Source organism: Rosa chinensis, chromosome 7, assembly GCF_002994745.2.
Source record: "Rosa chinensis cultivar Old Blush chromosome 7, RchiOBHm-V2, whole genome shotgun sequence".
NCBI classification, from domain to species: Eukaryota; Viridiplantae; Streptophyta; class Magnoliopsida; order Rosales; family Rosaceae; genus Rosa; species Rosa chinensis.
In genome coordinates this window covers 1,853,861-1,877,008 of record NC_037094.1, presented here as the reverse complement: position 1 = coordinate 1,877,008, position 23,148 = coordinate 1,853,861, and the positions used below count along the sequence as shown (strand labels likewise).

The 23,148-nt window shown below is 38.0% G+C and overlaps 5 protein-coding genes across 8 annotated transcripts; 4 read left to right on the top strand and 1 right to left on the bottom strand.

The window, feature by feature from the left end:
* The first annotated feature begins 3,101 nt into the window (after nt 1–3,101).
* LOC112180388 (alpha-mannosidase I MNS5) lies at nt 3,102–7,670 on the top strand. 2 transcript variants are annotated; one of them, XM_024318926.2, is made up of 15 exons: nt 3,102–3,449; nt 3,859–3,901; nt 3,981–4,046; nt 4,126–4,187; nt 4,349–4,448; nt 4,560–4,742; nt 4,984–5,032; nt 5,118–5,297; nt 5,497–5,617; nt 5,739–5,820; nt 5,913–5,998; nt 6,164–6,264; nt 6,617–6,758; nt 6,855–7,005; nt 7,123–7,670. In XM_024318926.2, the coding sequence occupies exons 1-15, from the start codon at nt 3,322–3,324 to the stop codon at nt 7,351–7,353; spliced, it is 1,725 nt and encodes a 574-aa protein (XP_024174694.1). In that variant the 5' UTR covers nt 3,102–3,321; the 3' UTR covers nt 7,354–7,670. The 2 variants fall into 2 exon arrangements, with proteins under 2 accessions (XP_024174694.1, XP_024174695.1); XM_024318927.2 differs by having other exon boundaries at nt 3,330–3,438.
* A 1,866-nt stretch (nt 7,671–9,536) lies between these two features.
* Nucleotides 9,537–13,772, top strand: LOC112178842 (calmodulin-binding protein 60 A). 3 transcript variants are annotated; one of them, XM_024317084.2, is made up of 8 exons: nt 9,537–9,714; nt 9,858–10,003; nt 10,615–10,693; nt 11,323–11,375; nt 11,491–11,981; nt 12,195–12,355; nt 12,542–12,748; nt 12,847–13,772. In XM_024317084.2, the coding sequence occupies exons 2-8, from the start codon at nt 9,906–9,908 to the stop codon at nt 13,465–13,467; spliced, it is 1,710 nt and encodes a 569-aa protein (XP_024172852.1). In that variant the 5' UTR covers nt 9,537–9,714; nt 9,858–9,905; the 3' UTR covers nt 13,468–13,772. The 3 variants fall into 3 exon arrangements, with proteins under 3 accessions (XP_024172852.1, XP_024172854.1, XP_024172855.1); XM_024317087.2 differs by lacking the exon at nt 9,537–9,714 and adding an exon at nt 10,921–10,980 and having other exon boundaries at nt 9,941–10,003; XM_024317086.2 differs by lacking the exon at nt 9,537–9,714 and having other exon boundaries at nt 9,782–10,003.
* Nucleotides 13,773–14,628: 856 nt separating this feature from the next.
* LOC112177186 (UDP-glycosyltransferase 74B1) lies at nt 14,629–16,638 on the top strand. The gene is made up of 2 exons (XM_024315423.2): nt 14,629–15,311; nt 15,748–16,638. The coding sequence occupies exons 1-2, from the start codon at nt 14,670–14,672 to the stop codon at nt 16,459–16,461; spliced, it is 1,356 nt and encodes a 451-aa protein (XP_024171191.1). The 5' UTR covers nt 14,629–14,669; the 3' UTR covers nt 16,462–16,638.
* Nucleotides 16,639–16,904: 266 nt separating this feature from the next.
* On the bottom strand, nt 16,905–19,198 carry LOC112177187 (uncharacterized protein At5g50100, chloroplastic). The gene is made up of 8 exons (XM_024315424.2): nt 19,030–19,198; nt 18,674–18,816; nt 18,454–18,561; nt 18,224–18,280; nt 18,010–18,075; nt 17,827–17,887; nt 17,472–17,518; nt 16,905–17,352 (listed from the first exon to the last, which is right to left on the bottom strand). The coding sequence occupies exons 1-8, from the start codon at nt 19,172–19,174 to the stop codon at nt 17,308–17,310; spliced, it is 672 nt and encodes a 223-aa protein (XP_024171192.1). The 5' UTR covers nt 19,175–19,198; the 3' UTR covers nt 16,905–17,307.
* Nucleotides 19,199–19,312: 114 nt separating this feature from the next.
* On the top strand, nt 19,313–21,037 carry LOC112177188 (succinate dehydrogenase subunit 7B, mitochondrial). Its single transcript, XM_024315425.2, has 4 exons — nt 19,313–19,466; nt 19,543–19,614; nt 20,004–20,106; nt 20,725–21,037. The coding sequence occupies exons 1-4, from the start codon at nt 19,422–19,424 to the stop codon at nt 20,790–20,792; spliced, it is 288 nt and encodes a 95-aa protein (XP_024171193.1). The 5' UTR covers nt 19,313–19,421; the 3' UTR covers nt 20,793–21,037.
* The last annotated feature ends 2,111 nt before the right edge of the window (nt 21,038–23,148 follow it).

Here is a 23,148-nt window from a genome sequence, read left to right as displayed (position 1 = left end):
TCACCTCTTGTGGCTGAAGGTATGGCCTCGGGCTTCCTTCACCTGATCCTGGGCCTCCAAGCTACCTTGTTTGGTGAAACTGATAGTCTCGTCTCGGACTTCCTTCACCTGGTGTTGGGCTTCCTCCACCTAATGTTGAGCTTCCAAGCTCCTTTCTTGGGTGGAACTGATGGCTTCACGTGGGGCTTTCTCCACTTCGTGTTGGGCTTCCAAGCTGCTTGTTGGGTGAAGTTAATAGTCTCGTCTCGGACTTCCTTCACCTGATGTTGGGCTTCCTCCACCTCGTGTTGGGCTTCTAAGCTCCTTTCTTGGGTGGAACTGATGGCCTCAGGTCGGGCTTCCTCCACCTCGTGTTGGGCTTCCAAGCTCCTTGTTGGGTGAAGCTGATAGTCTCGTCTCGGACTTCCTTCACCTCGTGTTGGGCTTCCAAGCTCCTTGTTGGGTGAAGCTGATAGTCTCGTCTCGGACTTCCTTCACCTCGTGTTGGGCTTCCAAGCTCCTTTCTTGGGTGGAACTGATGGCCTCACGTCGGGCTTCCTCCACCTGATGTTGGGCTTCCACCACCTCGAGTTGGCGGAGCTCTATGGAAAGGACTATGCATTTTGGCATAACTTTCGGAGAGAAGAGAAAGTTGAAGTCCCCCTCAGCCTTGTGAAGGCTGGGTATTTATAGGAGAAGAGGGTTGAGGTGGAAAGGGAAAGGCATGAGCTCAATCCCATAAAATTGGGGTGTCAGCCCCTACTCTCTGCTTATTGACGCTCCAGGATGGATTTGACAGAGTTGGTGACAGGTGTCGTCACGTAAACCACCCTTTGTCCTCGAATCACTGTTGGCACGACAAGGGAGCCATACTGGGTGTCGGAGCTTGACACGTGGAAAAGTTAGTGAGAGTTGGTCCTTGATGTGTACTACCATGTCTCCTTGACTGCGTCCAAGCGTGAGCCTGAAGGTCGAGGCTTTAGGCTTGGAAGTCGTGGTCATGATCCTTAGAGGTTGAGGCTTCTAAGCCTTGGGAGTCGAATTCTTAGCCTTGGGGGTTGAGGCTCTTGATTCTTTCGGACTATGCTATTCTAATAGCCAGGTCACGATATGCTTTGACCTCGCCATCCAAGGTGACAAGTCAATAACATGGTGACTATCCAAGACCTAAGAGGTGGAGGTCCAAGATTAAAGACTCGGCATTCCATGGTTAGGCATCTTACTAGTCATGGTTATTTTCATCTTAGGATTATCTTTTCTTTCTCGATGAAGGGTTTAAGTGCGTTGAAAGGTCAGGGTCCTACGTGGACTCTTTGACATTTCAACACGTACCACGTGGAATGAGTTGAAAAGTCAAAAGTATTTGTCGAACCAAATTATGACATCAACAAAATTCCTTGTCTTTCGGAAGACCCTAGAGGGCAAGGAGAAATTTTAGAGTGTGTTTGGATGAGGGAAAAAATGATGGAATTTAATTGAAAATGAGGATTTCATAATTCCTAAAAGTCAATTTCCTCGTCTGGCATTATCAGATTTGAAATTTTAAATTTTTCTGTGGAAAAAAAAAACGAAGGAATTCGTTATTTAAATTTCTCACTCAATTTCCACCAAAATAGGTGTCATTTACGAATTCTTTTGCAGTAGTCAATTTTTATTTCCAAAACAAGACTTTTTTTCTATTTTATCTTTTTATTTGTTTTAAACTTTCTTCATTTATTACACATTTCAAATCCTAAATAGAAGCAACCAAACAATAGAAATTGCAATTAATGAAATTTTAGATTGATGGAATTAAAGATTGCATCATTTATAAATTCCTATGAATTAAAAGTTTTTTGGTTTCTAGCCTACAGAGTGATAGGTGATTCTATACATCTAGTGCAAAGTTCTTTGGTGTACCGCAATTGAGCGCATTGGCACCGGAAACTCTGTTTGCTATTTATTATAGTTTAGAATTTTATTATTCTGCTAGGCTCCTGCGTAAAGGAGCGGAATTGTTTTAAGGCCTCGTTTGGTTCGCGGAAAGGAAAATAGTTCCTTTGTCTTTCCCATGGGAAGGGAAATGAACTTTCCGAAGAACTTTCCATTCCGATGTTTGGTAATGTAAGGAAAGTTATCCGGAAAGTTGTTAAAAAGTATGTAATTCATAGAATAAAATAATATGTTGTGAGTAATAAATGCAAGGAAAGAAGGGGGCAAAGTGATTCCTTTGGAGTATGGAAGGAACCATTTCCCCCCCTATTTTCCTTTGCTTCAGGAAAGTATTTCCTTTCCTTTTGCATCCTAAACACAGGAAATGAATAACTTTCATTTCCTGATGCTTACTTTCCGCGAACCAAACGAGGCCTAAGTGTAATGACACATATCTCCTTGGTGTGAACTATATATTGTGCTATTCTAACCTGTGTTTGCTATGAATGAAATCATTACTTTCAATATATATATATATATATTAGGAGAGAATTGAATTTCTCATCTAGTTTAATGATTATAGCTCTCCTGGTTACTTACTAACCATAACACTAACTTTTGTGATCATTAACTCTAGTTTTTGAGTTAGTAATGAGATGACATATTTCTTTGTAAAAGTAATTTCGATCCCTTGAATATATTCTTTATATTGGAATGATCATTACAAGACAATTTGTCTTCAAATTTCTTTACATTATCACATTTTATAAAGATATTATTCTAAAATTAAAGACAGTTCATTGAAATGAATTAGATTTTAGATACGTCTATATATATATATATATATCTTAATCTTATGTGATATTTAAACATATTATACATATGCTAATAGTCCAATCACAGTTACACTCATACATTGAATCTTAACTTATAAAAATGGATATCCGTGTGAAAATTCTTCTATACAGTTGTGTAGTTAACTTCTATTGTCTAGCTAATGGAATTGACATTTCTTAGTTGTCTTTTTGGAAAAGAAAATAGAAAAAACATTCCTTTAGGGTCACAATCTACTCCAACTTGATGCTGCAATGGTTTGAATCCCATTGTTCAACAACAAAAAGGTAAAACATGAAGCACATTTCACCACAACATTTTCGTGTAAAAAGCTATACAATCCACTTGATTGGAGTAGAATCAGTTTTCCATGTTTATAGAAACATTCCAGTTTTGTACTGGGGAGGCTCTTATTGGTCAGGACAACACTTTTGCTTATGTGGAATCCATTTATTGGTTTGCACTGAACTCTTTGCATTCATCAATCCACCTGAGGCCTCCAGCAGCAAAACCAGCTTCTCTCTCGGTCCTCTGTCTCTGTCTCTCTTACTAAAATTCCCAATTAAACCATCAGAAATTCCCAATTGAGCTTCTGCAATGTTGCCGCGCAAATCTGTGACATGGGTTCTGCTCTTCTTGTTCATCTTCTTCAACTTATCGACTTCCCAATCCGATCCTCGCTGGGCAGCTAAGAAGAGACGCCTCAGAAATAAAGTCCGTACCATGTAAAGTCCTATTTGTTCACCTTCATCAAACTTCGATTTCTTTTCTTTTTCTACTCGAATTCTTCATTGCTTGCCGATTTAGGTTGATGGGTATCCATAATTGAGCTAAAGATTGAAACTTTATGCGTAATTGGAGATTTGACAAAGTGGGGATAATCATGTTTTGGGTGGAATTGGTGTGTGGTGGTTCATTTGGTTGATCAAATACTGATGGGAATGTAAAGTTGGGATCTTGAAGTATTGAAGTTTGGGAAATTAAGGCATTCCCAGCTATTTGGTTTAGTCTGTTTTGATGATATGGGATTAGATGAATATCTGTTAGTACAATGTGTATGTTCTGTAACTGAAACGATTGTCTTAGTGTTCAAGGTTTGAAGTTTTAACGGGGAAGTTGCATCTCTGCTTTCAGGTTTTACCATGCATATGACAACTACATGATCCATGCGTTTCCGGTTTGTTTGTCTCCTTCATTGTTCTTGCAGATTATGTACTGTTGTTGCATGATGTTTAGTCTACTGCATTCTTTTGCAGCATGATGAGCTAAAGCCTCTTAGTAAAAGCTTCACCGACTCTCTTAGTGAACTTGGAAATTTGAAGGTAAATTATATATGTGCTGATGACATGAATTGTGATTAGTCCAAAGAGTAAATTGAAGTGTTTGTTTTCCCTATTTCAGCTTGAACACCTACCACAAGACTATAATGGATCAGCTCTTACACTTATTGATTCATTGTCCAGGTGTGTTATGAGCTTAAATTAGGTTATGTGGTCACACTACAGTTCTGTAATCGAATTGTATGCTATGAGTGATTGCAATATATGCTCAATAATGTTGCTTACTCTATGCCAATTGTTGTAATTTCTGGCTCATCATTCTGATGTATAATTTTCTCTTGCAGCCTTGTCATTATGGGTAACAACACTGAATTTGAAAGTGCAGTTGTTTGGCTTTCTGAAAATTTGACTTTTGATGTTGATGCGAGGGTGAATCTTTTTGAGGTATCTATTGAAAACCTCCTGAAAAACTTGGTTGAGTTATATTTATCATCATCAATTATATCTCTGGCTTGTTTTACTGATTCTCTTTTCCACTTGATTGCTATTGTATAGTGCAACATAAGAGTGCTTGGAGGACTTGTTTCTGCTCATCTGCTTGCGACTGATTCTACAGACAGGTTGGGTCAAGGAGTTTATAAGAACCAACTGCTAACCTTGGCCGAGGATTTAGGGAAGCGTTTTCTACCTGCATTCAACACACCCACAGGGTTGCCGTATGCATGGATCAACTTAAAGGTACCACCTGAGACATTCCGCAGTCCAATTTCAAAATTTCATTTTCATTTGTGACGTATGCATTGCATGATCATTTTTATATTATTATTATCAGTCCAAATATAGAGTTAGGTGTTACTTGTATATTGCAAAACCTTTTCAAGCATTCACCTTCCAAGTTTCAAAAATATGAAATTGGTCTGGTGGTTTTGTTTGTAAGAAGGATATATGACTCTGCATCAGTGGGAAATTCTGTGGACAGTATGGAGTGGTGGAGAATGAGACTACAGAAACAAGCACTTCAGGGTGTGGTGAGGGGCTTTGTTTTACAGTATTGAGTTGAGAATATCAATAAATGTGCCTTTCTAAATCTTCTGAATTTCTGTACGAATTTAGGTTCTCTAATTTTGGAAATGGGAGCATTATCCCGATTGACTGGAGATCCCAAATACGAATCTGCAGCTTTACGTTCTCTCCGTAAATTGTGGAGCATGCGGAGTTCGTTGAATTTACTTGGTACGACACTGGATGTATCAACTGGGGACTGGATTGAGTATTCATCTGGGATTGGGGCTGGTAGGTTTTTTCATGGATTTGAAATCTTTAATGTACTGCATATGTCTTCTAGTTCATTGTGTTTTCCAAATAGGAAATGACATTTCATCATGTGGTGTGTGAATGGTAAATTGCTGCACTGCAGACCCTTAAACTTTATTCTGTTTGCATAGGAAATGCTTATATTGTGATGTTTCTGATGTTGTGTTTCTTCATTTAGGGGTTGATTCATTTTATGAGTATCTCTACAAGGCCCACATTCTTTTCGGAAAGGAGGAATTTTGGAGAATGTTTCATTCTGCTTATATTGCTGTGCAGAAATATTTTAGACATGGTCCATGGTACAGCCCTGACTTCACATTATTGAGTACCTTACTTGAGTTCTTATTGGTACATAAGAGTTTAAATCGAGCTGGGTAGCCAACAAAAATTTCGGTGATTAAAGTTTGTTACTGTAATTAGGTACCATGAAGCTGATATGAGGACAGGAAAAGCAACTTATTGGCAACTTACAAGCCTTCAAGCATTTTGGCCTGGCCTACAGGCAGGGAATTCAAAACCTTTTCATATTAGTAGATGATAAATTTACAGTGCAGAAATAATTTACTAATCTTTAGATGTGAAATATGGTTCTAGGTTCTTGTTGGAGACATTGCTGCTGCAAACTCATCCCACCGTGAGTTCTTCTATGTATGGAATAAGTTTGGAGTACTACCGGAGAGGTATTCTGATATTTGTAGAATTGTTTTTCATATACTTGCTACTCTTGCATGCTGTTGTGACCGATGGTTCTTTAAAATTTTTGATGGTTCGTTTCTATTGTTGCAGTATTTCTTTTCTTGAGTGAAAAAGAAAAATTGTCTAACATGAACTGTATGATAATATAGGTATTTGTTGGATCATCAAATGTTGCATCCTACAGAAAAGTATTATCCTCTGCGTCCTGAATTTGCTGAGTCAACATTCTATCTATATCAAGCAACCAAAGGTCTGATGATTGTCTATTTGTCTTTATTAGTAATCTTCATTATCAGTCGGGATTTAATATGCATGCATACCTCTTCATGCATGAAAACAATTACCATGTCATCTTACATAAGCCTTCTTTGTGTACTTTAAGTTGATAGTTACTTGTATTCAAGATGTTGAAGCAACCAAGTTACATGTCCTACCTTTGTTTATAATAGCCCTTATTCGGAGTTTTCATGAATTATTACTTGCCCCCCACACCTGCAAAAAATGAAACAGCTCTTAATCTGGACTACTTCTTAGCTGATACTCAGTGTTCTGCTTTTACCCATTATTATATTCTATTAATATCATATGTTGCATGTTATCAGATCCATGGTACATAGAAGTGGGTGAATCAATTGTGAATTCTCTAAATTTATACACGAAAGTGGAGGGAGGTTTTGCTAGCATTAGAGATGTCACAACTATGCAGTTGGAAGATCATCAGCATAGTTTCTTCCTCGCTGAGACGTAAGAGTTGTTTCACAACTACAAAGAACACTGTCTCAGCCCAAAATTGTTGCAGTACTTGGAACATTTATCTGAGATAATTTGTGTTTTCTGTAGGTGCAAGTATCTATATCTTCTGTTCGACGATTCATTTTTGGTTGAACAAAATTATGTTTTCACAACTGAGGGTCATCCCCTTCCAGTGTTAAGTAGTTGGCAGGATAGGCTTCCAGATACCTACATCCATAGTAACTGGACTTCTCTCAAGGTCTTGCTTCTACCAAACTGCATACTTGGTTATTCTTTTTAAGAGAGTTGCTTACTTTTACAATATAGCTTTACATCTACAAATTATATCGGTATATGAGCTTTTTCACTTGTGCAGACTGAAAAGGAAGCAAGACGGACAAGTGCAATGTCCAAGCAAGTATGCCCTTCTACGACATTGAATTCATGGGAATGTGCCGGCCAACAAATTGAGAGTGCATGCCACATCCCTGATGTTCATAGTGACCACCGGTGTTTAACAGACGAAGAATGTGGGATTGACTCAACTAACTGCAGACGAAGATCATGTAGCATGGCTGGCTACTGCGGGCTATGGCTGTTCATATGACTCCCTCATAGAAACCGACAAGTCTTTGTGGCGACAGTAAGTGTAAAACTTGCATGTATGTAATCTAATACCTCGGCGATACGTTACAAAGAAGAGAGGATAGGGATCGGAGGAATACATGGATCAGAAGTGAATATCACAGTCTACTCTTTAGATTCTTGAGCACTGTACCGAGTAGGGAACAGAATAGTGGTTGCTAATATGCACGAAATGATTCCTTACATTCTTTTGGTGATGAAGTGTTTCACTAATCTGTCATTTGATTATATGTTTAGATTACATTTACACCCTAAATTACATGGATCATTTCACTTTTACATCGAACGGTAACTTTGTAAGCAACTTTATAAGCGGTAAAAGTATAATTTACTGGGTCATGAAGTTACAAGGAATTCCAACTCCGAGGAATTATTATGTGGTTGCGGACTAGAGGAATTATTATGAAGTTATCACGTGGTACTGTCATGTAGTGATCCAAGTTAATAATATCACTCGAATTTAATGAGGATTATGTAAGAGGTGAAAAAAAAATTAAATTAATAGTGAGGATTATATATGGGTCAATAACATCAACATGAACTTCGAGACTATGGTATAATGTTCAATTCCATTCGAGGCCGCATGTGTTCTTTGGACGTCTAGAGGACAAGTGGGGAGCACTCCACGTGGACAAGTGGCAAACTCGTGAGGCACACGTGACGCACGTTAGGCCAACTGGTCCCTGGAGGCGAAAGGCGCGAGAGAGAAAATGGGCCCAGTTATCTTTAAATGCTAAGCAAACCCAATGGGCCCATTGCAACTAGCGAAATAGTAACTTTAAACTTTTTAACGCACAGGTGAAAACGGCATGTCTGTGCGTGAGTGACCAACGTGTCCCCGTAGGTTTCAAATTTTCTCAACAAGACAAAGAGCATTTTTGGACTTTCACAATAAAGACGACAAATTTCAATCTGAACAATGATATTCTTTAGTGTACTAGTAAGTAACGGAGAGGAAGATTCCTGGAAATGGGATGACGCAGTATCTTGTGATATGTGACATTTTCTTGTAGGGAACGATAATTACATTGCGTTTATCCATCGATGAAGGTTGAAATTCATTAACATGATACAAGACAATGACATTAAAGAGGAAGCAATCGGATCTTTCGACACTGTGTAAGTGTGCGGGTGTTTCATTATGTAGATTTGATGCCAAATTTTGTCCTAACACCTTTGTTAATCAACATGATTGAACATCTCATTAGCGAGTTAGCCAAGAAAAAAAAGACAGTGTATTTTTTCACTTTTCTCCTGTCAAGGTCGATGAAAATGCTTTAATTCTAAGTAAAGCTATGTGATTAGGATTTTATGAATTTCATAACAACCAACATTTTTCAATTCAAAAGACTCAAATCATTCATAATAAGAAAAGAAAAGTTAGAAAATAACAGCTACGTGTCTGTCTATTGGAGGGAGCCCCTAGACCAAAAATGAACGAATGACCAAATCAACCATATTATCCGAACAATTAGTCTCCAAATATGTATAAATTAAATAAACACGTGACAACATTTGAGCAGAATGATACATAGTAGTGATTTATCTTCGATTTATTATATCATTACGCGTGCATGATATACATACATCACTTACTCTAAACATTATTCCAAGTTGTTAGTTTAGTTTTTTCTGTTTGGGACATTGATAATTTTTTAATGGATAAATTGTTGGTACAAGTATGTAATTAGAATTCTATGAACTTCATAACAACTAACTTCTTCAACTAAAATATCTCAGAAATTCATACTCAAGCAAAAGGAATCTGGAAATAGCAACTACGAGGGTCTCTCGAACGTCGGAGGGATTATCTTGATCAAAATCGAATGTATGACCGAATCAGACATGTTATTTGAATTTAAGAGACTGTAAATTAAATAAACACGTAACAAATATTTAAATAGAACGATACACAGTTCCGATATTTCAAATTTATTAGACCACTGCTAGGCGAATATCACACATGCATCACTCGTTCAAAACCCTAGTCAAAGCTGCTAATTTGGTTTTCTTCCGTTTGGGACCTCGATTAATTTTTTATTTTATTTTTTATTCAACGGATAAACTGTGTTGAGTCATTTTCTACGGGGCATAACACTAAACAACGAAATCCAACGAACATCGTCCTCAACGCGCTTTAGTAGGCCCCACGCGCCATCTTCTCTCGCCCATAGTTCTTCTGTACCTGCCTGACTGAGGAAGAACACTGAAGGAAGCAATAACCAAAAACCCAATAAAGCAGAAAGAGATGGAGTTTCATTCAGGTCGAACTGTCCCAGAAGCATCCCAGACGGGTCCAAATTCCTCTGATGACAGGCCACTGGTAAGTAATAATGATCCTTTGGATTTTTCCCATTTATTACTTTTTTGATATCTTGCTAATCTGCTGGGGTATTTATATGTGGCATATTTTGCATTATTGCATGGTTGGTTGGTGGCTTTTGGCTCTTGTTGTTCCCTGTTCAGTGTTATCATCACCACTAGTGCACAGTTGGGTGTTGCCGGGCTTCGAGAATGTCGCAGAAGAGACACCAGGATGATGGCAAGGGGAGTTATCGATCAGAAGGGACTGGTAGTCCGGGGGATAAGCGCCGGAGGACTACTTTTCAGAAGTATGATATGACTCTTTTGTTGGCTAAATGATTTGGGTTTTTGTTTCATGTATCTATTGTGCGTTTGTGCTTGTTGGTTTAAGCCGGTTGGAGGTAGAGATTCGTGGAGTTTTGGATTGAGTTTTATGTAAAGGTCGAGTCTTGGAGACATTGATGATGTGTACTGTCTGTGTGAAACTTTGTTTTTGTTAATGTCTTGATGTGGGATTGTGTGTTTGTTGAATTAAGGTTGGAGTGTTGGATTGAGTTTTATGTGAAGGTCGAGTCTTGGAGACATTGATGATGTGCATTGTCTGTGTGAATTTTTGTTGTTGTTAATGTCTTGATGTGGGATCGTGCATTTTCTAATTATTGTTGGTTGATAAAAGTAAAAGATTCGTTTTTTATATGCGCTACGGGAAAAAAAAAATGAGGGAAGGTGGAATGACATATGAATGATGACTGTTATAATTGAGTGTGAATCAGATGGAATTTTTATTTTGATGTCTCGAGTGAAATCAATTATGCAATTTCTAGTGAAACTATAAACTCTGCCCATGTTTTTTTGAGAATCTGATTATAGTCTTTACATTTGATTTGTTTCTAATGTGATGTTACCATTCTATTTTCAGTGTGGTTTCAGAAATAATGAAGTTGCACACTGTCCAGCATTTGCTGGAGCCAATTCTTGAGCCTTTGATTCGCAGAGTGGTACGTGTTTCCTTTTTGTAAGGAGTTTTTCCTTATGATAGCAAATCAAGTATGTGTTCTACATTTAGAGCTTAAATTATGTACACCTCTGTTGTACTGCTGTTTGATTTGAAAATCAAATCAGTATATATGCTAGAGGTCATATATGATTATACATGTGAACTTGATAAGTACATGAGTAAACTAAAAACAATGAAAGAAACTGAGCCATTTAAGCGTTGAAGCAGGGTGCAGCAATCGTGCATGGCATCCCACTTTGTGGTCGCACTTACTCTGCCTGACACCAGGTATCCTTTCCACCTAGTGAGGGCTGCACTCTTCTTTCCGAGGAGCCCCTTTTAAGTGCCACATAGATTGAAACTGAGAACGTGTCATCATATGATAATCGAGAAGCTCTTTAAATCCCTCTTTTACTTCCCCTGTTTAGGAGTTGACTACCTTAGGTTAATCAAGAACATAATATTCTCTAGGAACAGTTTTTAAATGGGACTGTGTTGCCAATAAATTGGGATTCTATGTTATTGTAATTGTTATTGATTATCGACCTGGTAGATCACATCATGGCTCTTCTTATTTTTGGTGTTGCTGCTCTAATGGATGGTTTGAAATTGGATCTTATTTATTTGCAGGTCAGAGAGGAAGTAGAATTGGCCCTAAGGAAACATTTGAACAATATGAAACAGTAAGTTGTTAACCTAAAGCTTGGGTAGAGGAAACTCCTTAGGAGTGAAACCTATCAAGTTTTCACGCTTAGAAACCATAAAAGATAGTTGATGCATCTTTGCATTACTGTTCAGGAATTGTGAGAAAGAGACTCAACCTTCTGAATCAAGAATCTTAAAGCTACAGTTCTTAAACAGTCTGTCTCTTCCGGTATTTACTGGAGCTCGGATTGAAGGAGAAGAGAGTTCCAGTATCCAAGTAGCTTTGATTGATTGCTTTACTGGCCAAATAGTTAAATCTGGCCCTGAATCCGCAGCTAAAGTGGAAATTGTTGTCCTTGAGGGTGATTTTGATGGCGAGGAGGGTGACAATTGGACCCCTGAAGAGTTCAAGAATAACATTGTAAGAGAGAGGGAGGGCAAAAAACCTCTTCTAACAGGGGAAGCAGTCATCAATCTTAACGATGGAGTTGTTTCTGTGAGTGAGATTTCTTTTACAGATAATTCAAGCTGGACAAGGAGCCGTAGGTTCAGGTTAGGAGCAAGAGTTGTAGATAATTTTGATGGAACTAGAGTGAGAGAAGCAAAGACAGAATCCTTTATTGTCAGGGATCACCGTGGAGAATGTGAGTGCTTCTCATACTTCTCATTTTACTTGCGTTCTTTTTCCTTTATTATGCAATGGATGTTTCAGTATATCTTATTTTGATTTGTTACATCAAATTCTTGGTTTCCTTGTGATCATCATGCATGGCTTATGGTCTTTAAGTATAAGATCAGTTAACTTGACAGTAAGCATACATAATAATTAACCTGAGTTGCTTCTGGCTTTTCTGCAGTGTACAAGAAGCACCACCCTCCATCTCTGCTTGATGAAGTATGGCGACTAGAAAAGATTGGAAAGGATGGAGCTTTCCATAAGCGTTTGACTCGGGAAAACATCCGCACCGTGAAGGATTTCCTCACCCTACTCTTCATAAACCCTCCAAGGCTCCGCCATGTAATTAAATTGACTGTCTATTTTATTTTTTGTATTACCCTGATGATTTGTGGCAAGAAGTTTTGGTATCATCTTCTGCATTTAAACATTTCATTCATATGAAGGATTATATGCTGGATGAATTATTTGTCTCAATCTAGCGATTACAGTTTTTTTTTATTTTTGTTTTGTTCTGTACCTATGCAGATCCTTGGCACAGGTATGTCTACTAAGATGTGGGAAGTCACAGTGGAGCATGCTCAGACATGCGTACTTGAGAAGAGGATATACTTGTACTGCCCTCCCAGTTCACAACAGAGAACTGGTGTGGTCTTCAACGTTGTAGGACAAGTAACATACCTACTTTTGGAATGCGAATATATTCCTCTCAGTAAGCTTTCTGAAACACAAAAGGTAATCCACGTAACACCTTATTTTACTTGGTTTTCTTTATGTACCCATTTCACTTTATTAGTCATGTCTGATTTCTCATGATAAATTTTTCTCTCCAGGTTGATGCCCAGAACTTGGTACTTTCTGCATTTGAACACTGGGGAGAAGTAGTCTCATTTGATGATGAGGCTTCTCTTTTGGGTGGGGGCTCATCCAATGTCGCCAATGTTCATCAGACATCAAGTTCACCAAGAGGGGAGGAGTTTACTGGAAGCAAGTTTATGACTACTCAAAAAATTGGCGGATTTGATTATTCACAGGCATCCGCCTCTTCTCCTGATATCATTTCATCCATGTATTCTGTGGGGGGTACAAGTGGCTTGGATGATTATGCCTTGCACAACATTGATGGAATGGGTCTTAGATATGACCAGAGTTTAAGCTTCCCAGGTCAAGTTGGGAATTCCCTGATCTGTGACCCAGATTCAATAGCTGCATTTTGTGATGATGATCATCTACAGTTTTTTGATACTGATCTTCAGTCCCAGAGCATGCTTCCAGAGTCACCAGCAGATCTACAAAGCGCTGTAGATGGCTTCTTGTTGGCACAACGTTCTACTGCTGCTGTTGCCGCCATAGATAAGGCTCAGAGGAGATGGACAAAACTATTCAGTGTCCTCAAGTGGTTCTCAATTCAGAGGAGCGTGCGGAACCGGGTTCGAGACATTCCAAGATACTAGTATAAAGAGTGTTCGCTCAAAATTCCAAATAGTGTTCAAAGCTGCCCGAAGAATGTTTTGTGTGCAGGTGTAGGGTGTGGAGACTGGAAATGGAGGCTTTCTTAGATGTAGATACATGTGGTAGTTTAGTTTGCAGGTGTCTTAGTTCTGCTGGGCAGAGGCTAATATGTAAATACCTAGATGCGTTTCTATAGCTGTGTTTTGGGTTGTGGTTAATAGGCAAGCTCAGAGACTCAGCAATTGATACTGGGAAAATAATTTTCTAATAAAATCATTTGCTCAATAAAGTTTTATCCTTTTTTCTACTTGAGTTTCTATTAGGGCTGTCACTCGATCGGTTCGAATCGGTTATAGGTATGACCAACTTCAAAACCAAAGTTTTCGGTTTCAAAACTGAGCTACCAATTACCAACTAAAATTTTCGGTTTTTAATTATATCTACCAAATTCGGTATTTCGGTTTTCGGTATTACCAACTTTAGCATAACTAATTTTTTATGATATAAATTAGAATGAACAAAACTAGGTTTTTGAATTTTATAGTCATAAACGCTGTATTCATCTACTAATTATAGCTTTCTTTTGTATATATGACATCAAGTTCTAGCAATTTTCAATAAAACTAGGTTATTTAACCATCTTTGACTAGGTTACTTAAAATACATGTACTATTAATGTAGTATATGTAGTAATGTTCATACTATTATAAAAGTTTTTATGTTTATTTCTTAATATACATGTATGTGTATTGAAAATTGTAGTATATAAATCTAATATTTAGATAATCGGTAGATTCGGTATTTACCAAAACCAAACCAACTTTTTCGGTAATTTTTGATTTAGGTTTTATCAGTCTCGATTACCAAACAGTCGGTTTACTAAACCTAAAACATCGGTTGGTATTCGGTCGGTTTGGTAATTACTAAACCAAGTGGCACCAGTTTCTATTCATGAATAATTCAAATGCAAATAGCAACTTTTCAGAAGTTGCACCTCAGCACCTACAGTTGATTCAGCTCAACAAAGTCAACATGGAACCACTTTTTTAATGAATATCGTTGACAATAAAAAACCACAATGGAACCACTTTTCTATTCTTATCCACCATTTTTCCATAGCAAATTGGTAGAAGGAACCTCTAGTCAAAGCTTTTTCCTATAAATATGCGTTCAAAATGAGAAGAGTCTCCAGTAGAGCCAAGAAATGAAGAACCAAAAAACTGGGCATGTGATTGTGCTCACATATCCAGCTCAAGGCCACATAAACCCTCTGCTTCAATTTGCTAAGCGCTTAGCCTCCAAAGGACTCAAGGTCACTCTAGCCACCACCCCTTATACTCTCAAATCCATCCACTCAACCACTGTAGGAATTGAACCAATCTCAGATGGATATGATGAAAGTGGATTTAGCCAATCCCCTAGTGTTCAAGCCTACTTAGACTCATTCAAAACAGTTGGCTCAAGAACACTATCAGAGCTTATACTCAAATTCAGCTCCTCAGGCTCACCTGTCAACTGTATTGTATATGATTCATTGCTTCCATGGGCACTTGATGTGGCTAAAAAGTTCAGCATCTATGGAGCTGTGTTCTTGACAAACTCAGCTTCAGTGTGCTCTATATTTTGGCATATCAGTCATGGCCGTCTGAGTTTCCCTGTGACGCAAGAAAGCGGTGCGCCTTTGTTGATGCCTGGCCTTCCTCCACTAGATCTTCCTGACCTGCCAGGTTTCCTATCACAGCCTGCGCCTCACACGCCTTATCTGGCTTTGATCTTCGAACAGTTTGTCAGCCTTGAAGAAAATGATTGGGTTTTCTGCAACTCCTTTGAAGAATTGGAAAGTGAGGTAAGTACAGTGTTCTCAGTCTCTCTCACTCCAGATCTTTAAATACAGCAGTTTTTAGTGACTCAGAATATATAACAAAAGTTAATAGGGGTCTTGACCAAATGCCCAAAATGGGTCATTTGTTTTAAGGAATGAATTAGTAATTAACTTGGGGATTTTGCAAATATGCCAGAAACTGAATAGCATAGAAACAATTAGGAAAACCAGACTAGTAAAAACTGGAAAATTTGCATGTATCATGTAGAATATCTGAGAGAAATCATTACTGTTTCGACACTGGTCAAATGGATGAAGATTTAATTTCAGATTTCTATCAGTTTTGGTAAGACTGAAAAAGGGTCAAGGATCAAATTGCAATATTTTTTCTTGCTTGCATGTAGTTGTATAAGTAATTTCAATTATGTAGTCTTATTTTATTCCCTATCTTTTTGAAAAGCTGGTGAATGAAATGTTGGGACTTTGGCCCCTTGTGATGATTGGTCCAATGGTGCCATCAGCCTACTTGGATCAACAAATTGATGGGGACAAAGCTTATGGAGCCAGTCTTTGGGAGCCAGCTACAGACAAGTGCATCAAATGGCTGGATAAAAAACCACCTCAAAGTGTGATATACATATCTTTTGGAAGCATGGCAAACATTGCAGCAAAACAGGTTGAAGAAATCGCATGGGGCTTGAAGGCAAGTGATCAGCACTTCCTCTGGGTTGTGAAAGAGTCCGAGAACAAATTGCCTGATGAGTTCCTGAACACAATAGGCGAAACAGGGTTGGTGGTAACATGGTGCAACCAACTAGAGGTACTAGCACATCCAGCTGTGGGATGTTTTATAACGCACTGCGGATGGAATTCCACGTTGGAGGGATTGGGCCTCGGCGTGCCGATGGTGGGAGTGCCTCAGTGGAGTGATCAGCCAACGAATGCCAAGTTTGTGGAGGAGTTGTGGGGGGTTGGAGTGAGAGTTAAGAAGAATGAAGAGGGGCTTGTGACGAAGGACGAGTTAGAGATGTGTATAAGGGAAGTCATGGTGGGAGAAAGAAGTGATCAGATTAAAAGGAATGTCATGAAATGGAGTGAGGCTGCAAAGAGAGCTGTTAGTGTAGGGGGTAAATCAGATGAGAACATCAATGACTTTATAAGGAAGCTTTTTTGAGGATTGGGATCATATAAACTCCAGATTTTGGAAGATGACAGCAAATGGGAGCAACCAATTACTGAATTACCAGACTTCCAATGCCCAAAGCATTTCAGTTATCACATACTATTGTATTTTATGGATCAAATGTGTGTGTTTTTCTAGTGCATGGAATATTTAGCCATTTAACATCAACCTGGTTCAATATTATAAAGGAAACTGGACAGTGTATATATATATAATTTTTTTTTTTCACTTTTAAAAAATTAAAAAGGTGGAAGTGATTGTGTTGAGGTGCAATTTGCAAGAAGAACAGAATGAACAGAGAGACTAAAAAGAAAAGGAAATTCAAAGCTGCTTCATTTCTTCGATGCCTCAAAAATGGCTTGGGTCACGGTACATAACTAATTGAAATAGCAAAAGACAAAATAGCTAGCTGTCATGATAAGGATCACAAAAGATGCAAATTACTATGATCAAAGTAATCGTAGAATTTTCATTACATACTCCTCATATTCACCCTCTAATGCTTTGTATTTGCGACATAATGTTTATAGATAGGGAGTTTTTAAGTTCAGCAATCTGTTTAACTGTTTACAACTTGACATATAGTATAATTCTGGAAAAGAATCCATGAGTTTGACAATTATACACTATATTCCTGTCATCCGAATATGGAGATCAGCAAGGAATAGCATGCATTCTTACACGTTGTTTCTCAGCAGAGAGCAACTCCCCAGTTTGATCTATAACCCCGCACTTGATGAAAGTCCCAGCATTTGATGTAGATCTTATACACTCACCTTAGTAGATCGCAAATGGAAGCAACCAAAAGCTGAACTTCCAACGTCCTACTTTACTCAGTTATTCTGGTAGTTTACAATCAGTTCTGTCATTACATACTTCTCCCTGCATCAAAATACCAAATCTCCTCATGCATTAGCACTAGATGTGTCAAATATTTCTAATAATTACACAATGAGCTTATGGTTTCAAAGCCTTAAATGTGTTAAAGGATAGTTGCTAACCTTGTTCTTCTTCCGCAATTCCAAAACCTCTTCTAAAGGTGGTCGGCCTAAAACCAAAACAGGTTATTGCCATGGCATCATATAAAATTTTACTAAGATAACAAGTAATGGATCCAAAGCTCTCCTTTTCCTTGGTATGTAGAATCTTGGAAAATCCACATACCAAATCCAAATATCATTTCAATAGAAAGTTTGTTAGATGTAAGATAGAATTTATCAAGTCTGGTGTGGCTTTATTAGTACATCACATATGGTGGCAGCACAGTTCAAATATCAGCATTCTACTCCATTTGCCCCAGAAGTAAAGAAAGTAAAATTGTTTTAGTTCTGCGTAGAAACCATGTGATAAATTTACCTGTAATTTGGAGACGATATTTAGCCCAAACACCATAAACAGCACCTGCTATGGTTCCAATCTGCGAATAAAATGCTTTCCATTAGCCCCCAGATATAGATAACAAGACAAACAAACTGTTGCAGACCACAACAGTTGCTGAATCTCAGTGCAGGTACATTAGAATAGACAGAGGATTCTCACCGGTTCATATTTGGTTATTGCATAGACCCATCCGAGCCCAACTTGCTCGTATAACTTTCTGAATGCCTGCAGAAGTTTTGTTTAGACCTTATCAATGCATGTTACAGCTAGACAGCTTAAAGAAACTCAAAGGTTCAAACTTGGTCAGTACCACACAAAAAAAAAAAAAAAACCTAATACTACAACTTCAAATATAATAGGAAAATGGGCTTACTTCGACATCAGTAACTACGGTTCCATCAGAGAGGATGGCATGAATGTTTCCCATAACCTAAACAAACAAGTATTTGTCAAACTAAATTGCAATATGTACTTGTCAAAAATATGTTCCAGCATCAATTCATTTTAGGGGCATCAATCTATATCCTCATATCGCAATCATCTTACACGCCTGGACATTTTGCAATTGACTAATTCATTAGGATCGACCTTGAACAAACTTACGGTTTTGTAGTCTAGCCCCATATTATCCCCCGGAGAGTAATCCTCTGAGCTTATGTCAACAAACTTGATAGTACCATAACTCTTGTTTCTCTCTCTCAGCATATTCACCTGGCCATGTAATGCACCACAATATATCCATAATCCTAATAAACAGACGAAATTCTCAAACAAATCTCATCAAAAACTTACAATATACCAACAAAAATGTTTAAAGACGGACCTCTCTCATACATAGTGGACAATCCCCATCATACAGCATCTTAATCTTCCAATTCTCAGGTGCTGATTCTCGTTCATCTCCTTTCTTGGGAGTTACGGGATTCACAGCCGCTTCACTTATAGCTCTCATTCCAAATCTAGACCCTACAAATTAACCATGCATCAACAAAACACAACTCGATCTTCACAAAACCATGTATAAAAAAAGTTAAAACAACTCCATCCTTGATTCCATGCCACCGCATAAAGCAACCAAACTTCCTCGCTTTCAATCCCAACCCAATTTTACGTCTCTTCAAATCAATGAATTGGCCTATAAACTACAAAAAAAACATGAACAAACTCGCTAACACTTACCAGGTTGATGAATTGGAAATGATGTCAACCTCTGAGGAGCAGAGTGAGGAAGATGAGGCTGGAGCTGTAGATATCGAGGAACCGATAACAGAGATGAACATCTTTGCCTTCTTCCAATACTACTACACCCTGCTCTCAGAGCCATTGCTTCTTCTTCTCCTTGTTGTAACCAAAATTCAAGCTTGGAAGTTATGGTTCATATATAACTACCATGTCTACGTGGCAGCACCAGCTTCAAGCCTTTTTAAAGAGACAAAACGCTGCGTTTTGGTGAGTGGGACTAGAAGGGAATATGATGAAACTATAGGGGTACTGTAGCAAAATTAGATCTTCTACTTCACTGAGGAGACTAAAGGTTTGGCCTCTGTGAGCAAAAGTTTGGGTTTTGAGTCATGGCGTTCCTGCTCAAAAATTCCGTCGCTTCACATTTCCGTCAGGTAAAGCTCAGATTTTTTTTTTCCGATCTGAATACGCCGTCGTTTTGCCTGAATCTAATCTGTTTGTTTTCACCAGACGACGAAGAACGATTCACTTTCCCTCACGCGCCGCCAGTTCCACGTCGAACCTGGGGCTCGCGAGAAAGCTGTGAGTGTCTCTCTTTCAATTTCCTTTTTTTTATATTTGTTTTCGTTTATTGCAGCTGTTTTGATTCAATTTGATCTTCAACTTTGTAATCTGAGATTTTAGATAGCTAGATAGGACTCCGATTTGTACAATCAGCTTAAATTTTGTAGTTTGATTCTGGAAAATTGTAAGGAGAGTCGTGTTTGAGTTTCTTGAGGTCATGTGACTGTAATAGGTAGGGATTTCTGAATCAAATGATGGAAAAGATTGGGGCTTTCAGATTATTTGAATCAGTAAATCTGGTTGTGTTTAGAACTTTAGATTGCAAAATTTTGATTATCGTTTTGAGGGGGTTTTCGGAATGTAGTTGTATGTGCTTATCTATTTGCGTTGTGTGTGTAACTCTGCAGCTCTTGGCACCGGACCCGTCTCTAAGACGATTCAAGTCGCATAAGAAGGGTGTGTTGGCGATCAAAAGGATTGGGGAGGTTCTCACAGTTGTTGTTATTGCTGGTACTTTGCCGTGCTTTTTCTTGGAAATTTTAAGTAACATGTTTTCGAGTTTACATTGCTACTGTACAGTGTACTTCACTCTGATACTTGTGGTTATGTGTACCTACAACAGTCCTTTGACAATCCTGGAGTGCTAGATACACGGCTTACCATTTGAGAATTCTCCGATAATTTGTTTTGGTATTGGGGTGGTAGAAATGAAAACTGGCTTGCTGGAGATGCATTAGGAAAAAAACTTGATTTTGGAGTCTTACTCTCTGAATGTGATGAACTGTATACAATAGCACTATTTTATCTGCGAAAGTTGCCACTACAACAATGAAAATAGCAGTTAGGATCATTATAAAATCAGAGAACATAACTAGTTTTGCTTAAATCTTATATGAATTACTATTTTGTGATCTTTAACTTTAGCTCTTTTATACTTGTTAGCTTATGCTGAAAACACTTAATGATAGACATTGCATTACAGAACGGAATAAGGGACTGACCTTTAATTATGACTAATTGGTATTTATTGTAGCTTGCTTTATACTGATGATACAATCAAAAGGAGTTGGGGTTATTTTGCTATGTCATAGTGTTCCAGTACTCATATGTGTTTATGATCTTATTCAGGTTGCTGCTATGAAATATATGTAAAAGCAGTGATGCGGGAGGAGGCTAGGGCACAGACAAAGGCTTGAGGTGCAAGCATAAGCAAGTCTGTGTTTCAATGGTGTTTAATCTTGTCTGGAAACAGTAGGGGAACTTTATGATTCGAATTGTGCTAATAAAACAGGTTATCCTGATAGCTTTTGAAATACCTGTTTCTGATTACTTTTTGGTTTTACTTAATAAAATCTATTCAATAGGCATTTCAGAAGAATTTCAATGAAAGCAGCAGAGCATTCTCTGTTTTTTAATGAATGTTCTGCATATCTACCCAAAATGCAGTGTTTCAAAGTTAGAGATGCAGAAAAGAAAGGGAACTTTACTCGAGCTGTTATTTATGTTACTTCTTGTGCGAAACAAGTGCCGGTACTTGTTAAAGAAGGCAAAACTGGTAATGGATAATAAGATCTGATTATCTGTATAAGAAGATGTCTCCCATTCATCTATTGTGCTCCAGCATTCATTCCCAACTTTAAAATATCAAGCCAAGTGGACCGCATGGTGAAACAAATGCTACGCTGTATAAATCTTCTTCCATGTGAATAGGTTCCACAAAGCTTTCATTTCAACAACTATGCAAGAACTATGTCGCTTCCTCAATACATCCAGTTTCGAGGTTCAAAATCTTGTCCTTTCTTAGCTCGTGGTTTATTCTTCAGCGACTCATCATTGTTGATAACTGGATATAGACAGTTCACACTAGAAGTCTAAAACGGACCAAAGTGCACCATATAGTCGAAAATTATGCTCGACTCTGTACTTGATTAGATTTGGAATATAATAAGCTCTCTGACTTTGGCTAGGGGTGACCAAGATTTACTGTTTCCAGATGGTCCATGTGACTTAAGAAAGCATGGAGGTTTTGGCATCACATAATTGGAGGTTTTGGCTAACAATAAACCTATCAATTCTCAAACACTACCTAACTGGAAGTTTTATAAATTCAAATCCATTTGGGGGTATCTTATTAGAACGTTGATGCCATGAATATGACATCTATGGCACTCAGTTGCACTGGTTTGTTTAAATGTTCTTGTAGCTTATGAAGAGCCCAAAAACGAAGCAAATTAGAAGGTGAGAGCAGGTTCAGTGAACTAAAAAGTGCGCACACAATGAAGACAAACATACCTAACTCTTGAAAAGTAAAAAGAAAATTTGAGGTGGGGCGTGGCCTGCCTTTTTGAATTTGAAGCATTATTGAATCTGGGGGGGGGGGGGGGGGGGGGGGGGGGGGGGTTGAATAAGATCTGCATCATTATGCATATGTATATATGCTCATTACCTGTGATAAATAATGTCAAGACATTTCAAAAGTGGATCATACACCCTGGCTGACCACACCACAACACAAGAATGCATAATAGCTTCTCTTTGATTTGGTGTTTGGTCGTAAAACCGTTAATTCAACTACTCTCAATGCATTGGGTATCAATATTAGGCAGCGATCTCTAATTTTCTGATTGTTCTATATCATACGTATCATAATCATAATCATGATAACTAAAATTCTTACCATTAACGACGGAAACACTGGGATGTGTTGGAATCCGAGTGTTGAATATTTTCCTTTGCTGGTCAGTGTTTTTGAGGACAAGTGTCTCTACTTAGGACATCGTAGTCATTTCAGCAGTCCCATTAGTATGGTGGAACTACAGGACACCCATGGCCATGATGACCGGATTTGAATCGGATTGACCTAAATCCAAATCCGTTTACTAAAAAAAAAAATATCAACCCAAACCCTCTCCGTTAACCATACAGATCATTGATAGCTCGATCTAAATCCGGATCCGCCTGATTAACGGATACTCGATCCGCTAATTCGATCCGTTTATAATTTCAAATATTTTTAAATTTTAAATAGTAATATTAAATTGATCATGATACCTTATAAGATATTAATAAAATATTAAAACAACATGAAGAGTATCACCAAAAGTAGAATTACATTATCAAAATATTCCTTACACTGATAAATTAAGGTAACCAAAATGCTTTCAAAGCAATACTTTAGCTTCAATTTCACGAGCTCTTAATATTTTATATTTAAAAAATATATATATATTAATAAAAATGATATTTTATTATTATGAAAACAGACCGAATTATTAACTGGTCGGATCGACCTAAATCCGTATTTGATCCGCTAAATAAACCGGTTAACAGATTCAGACAATTAATGAATCAAAATTTTAGATCCAAACCCGTCTAATAGCCATGGATCTGGAGTGGGTTCGGATCAAAATCCGGTCCATTTACAGGCCTAGCCATGATAAACCTGAGAGACTCGAATTGACCAAACTGTCCTTGGTGACGGCAGCAGAAGCATTTGATTGGGCGGCCAAAGTGCTAAATATAGAGACCATTTGCATATAATTGTGTTGTCTG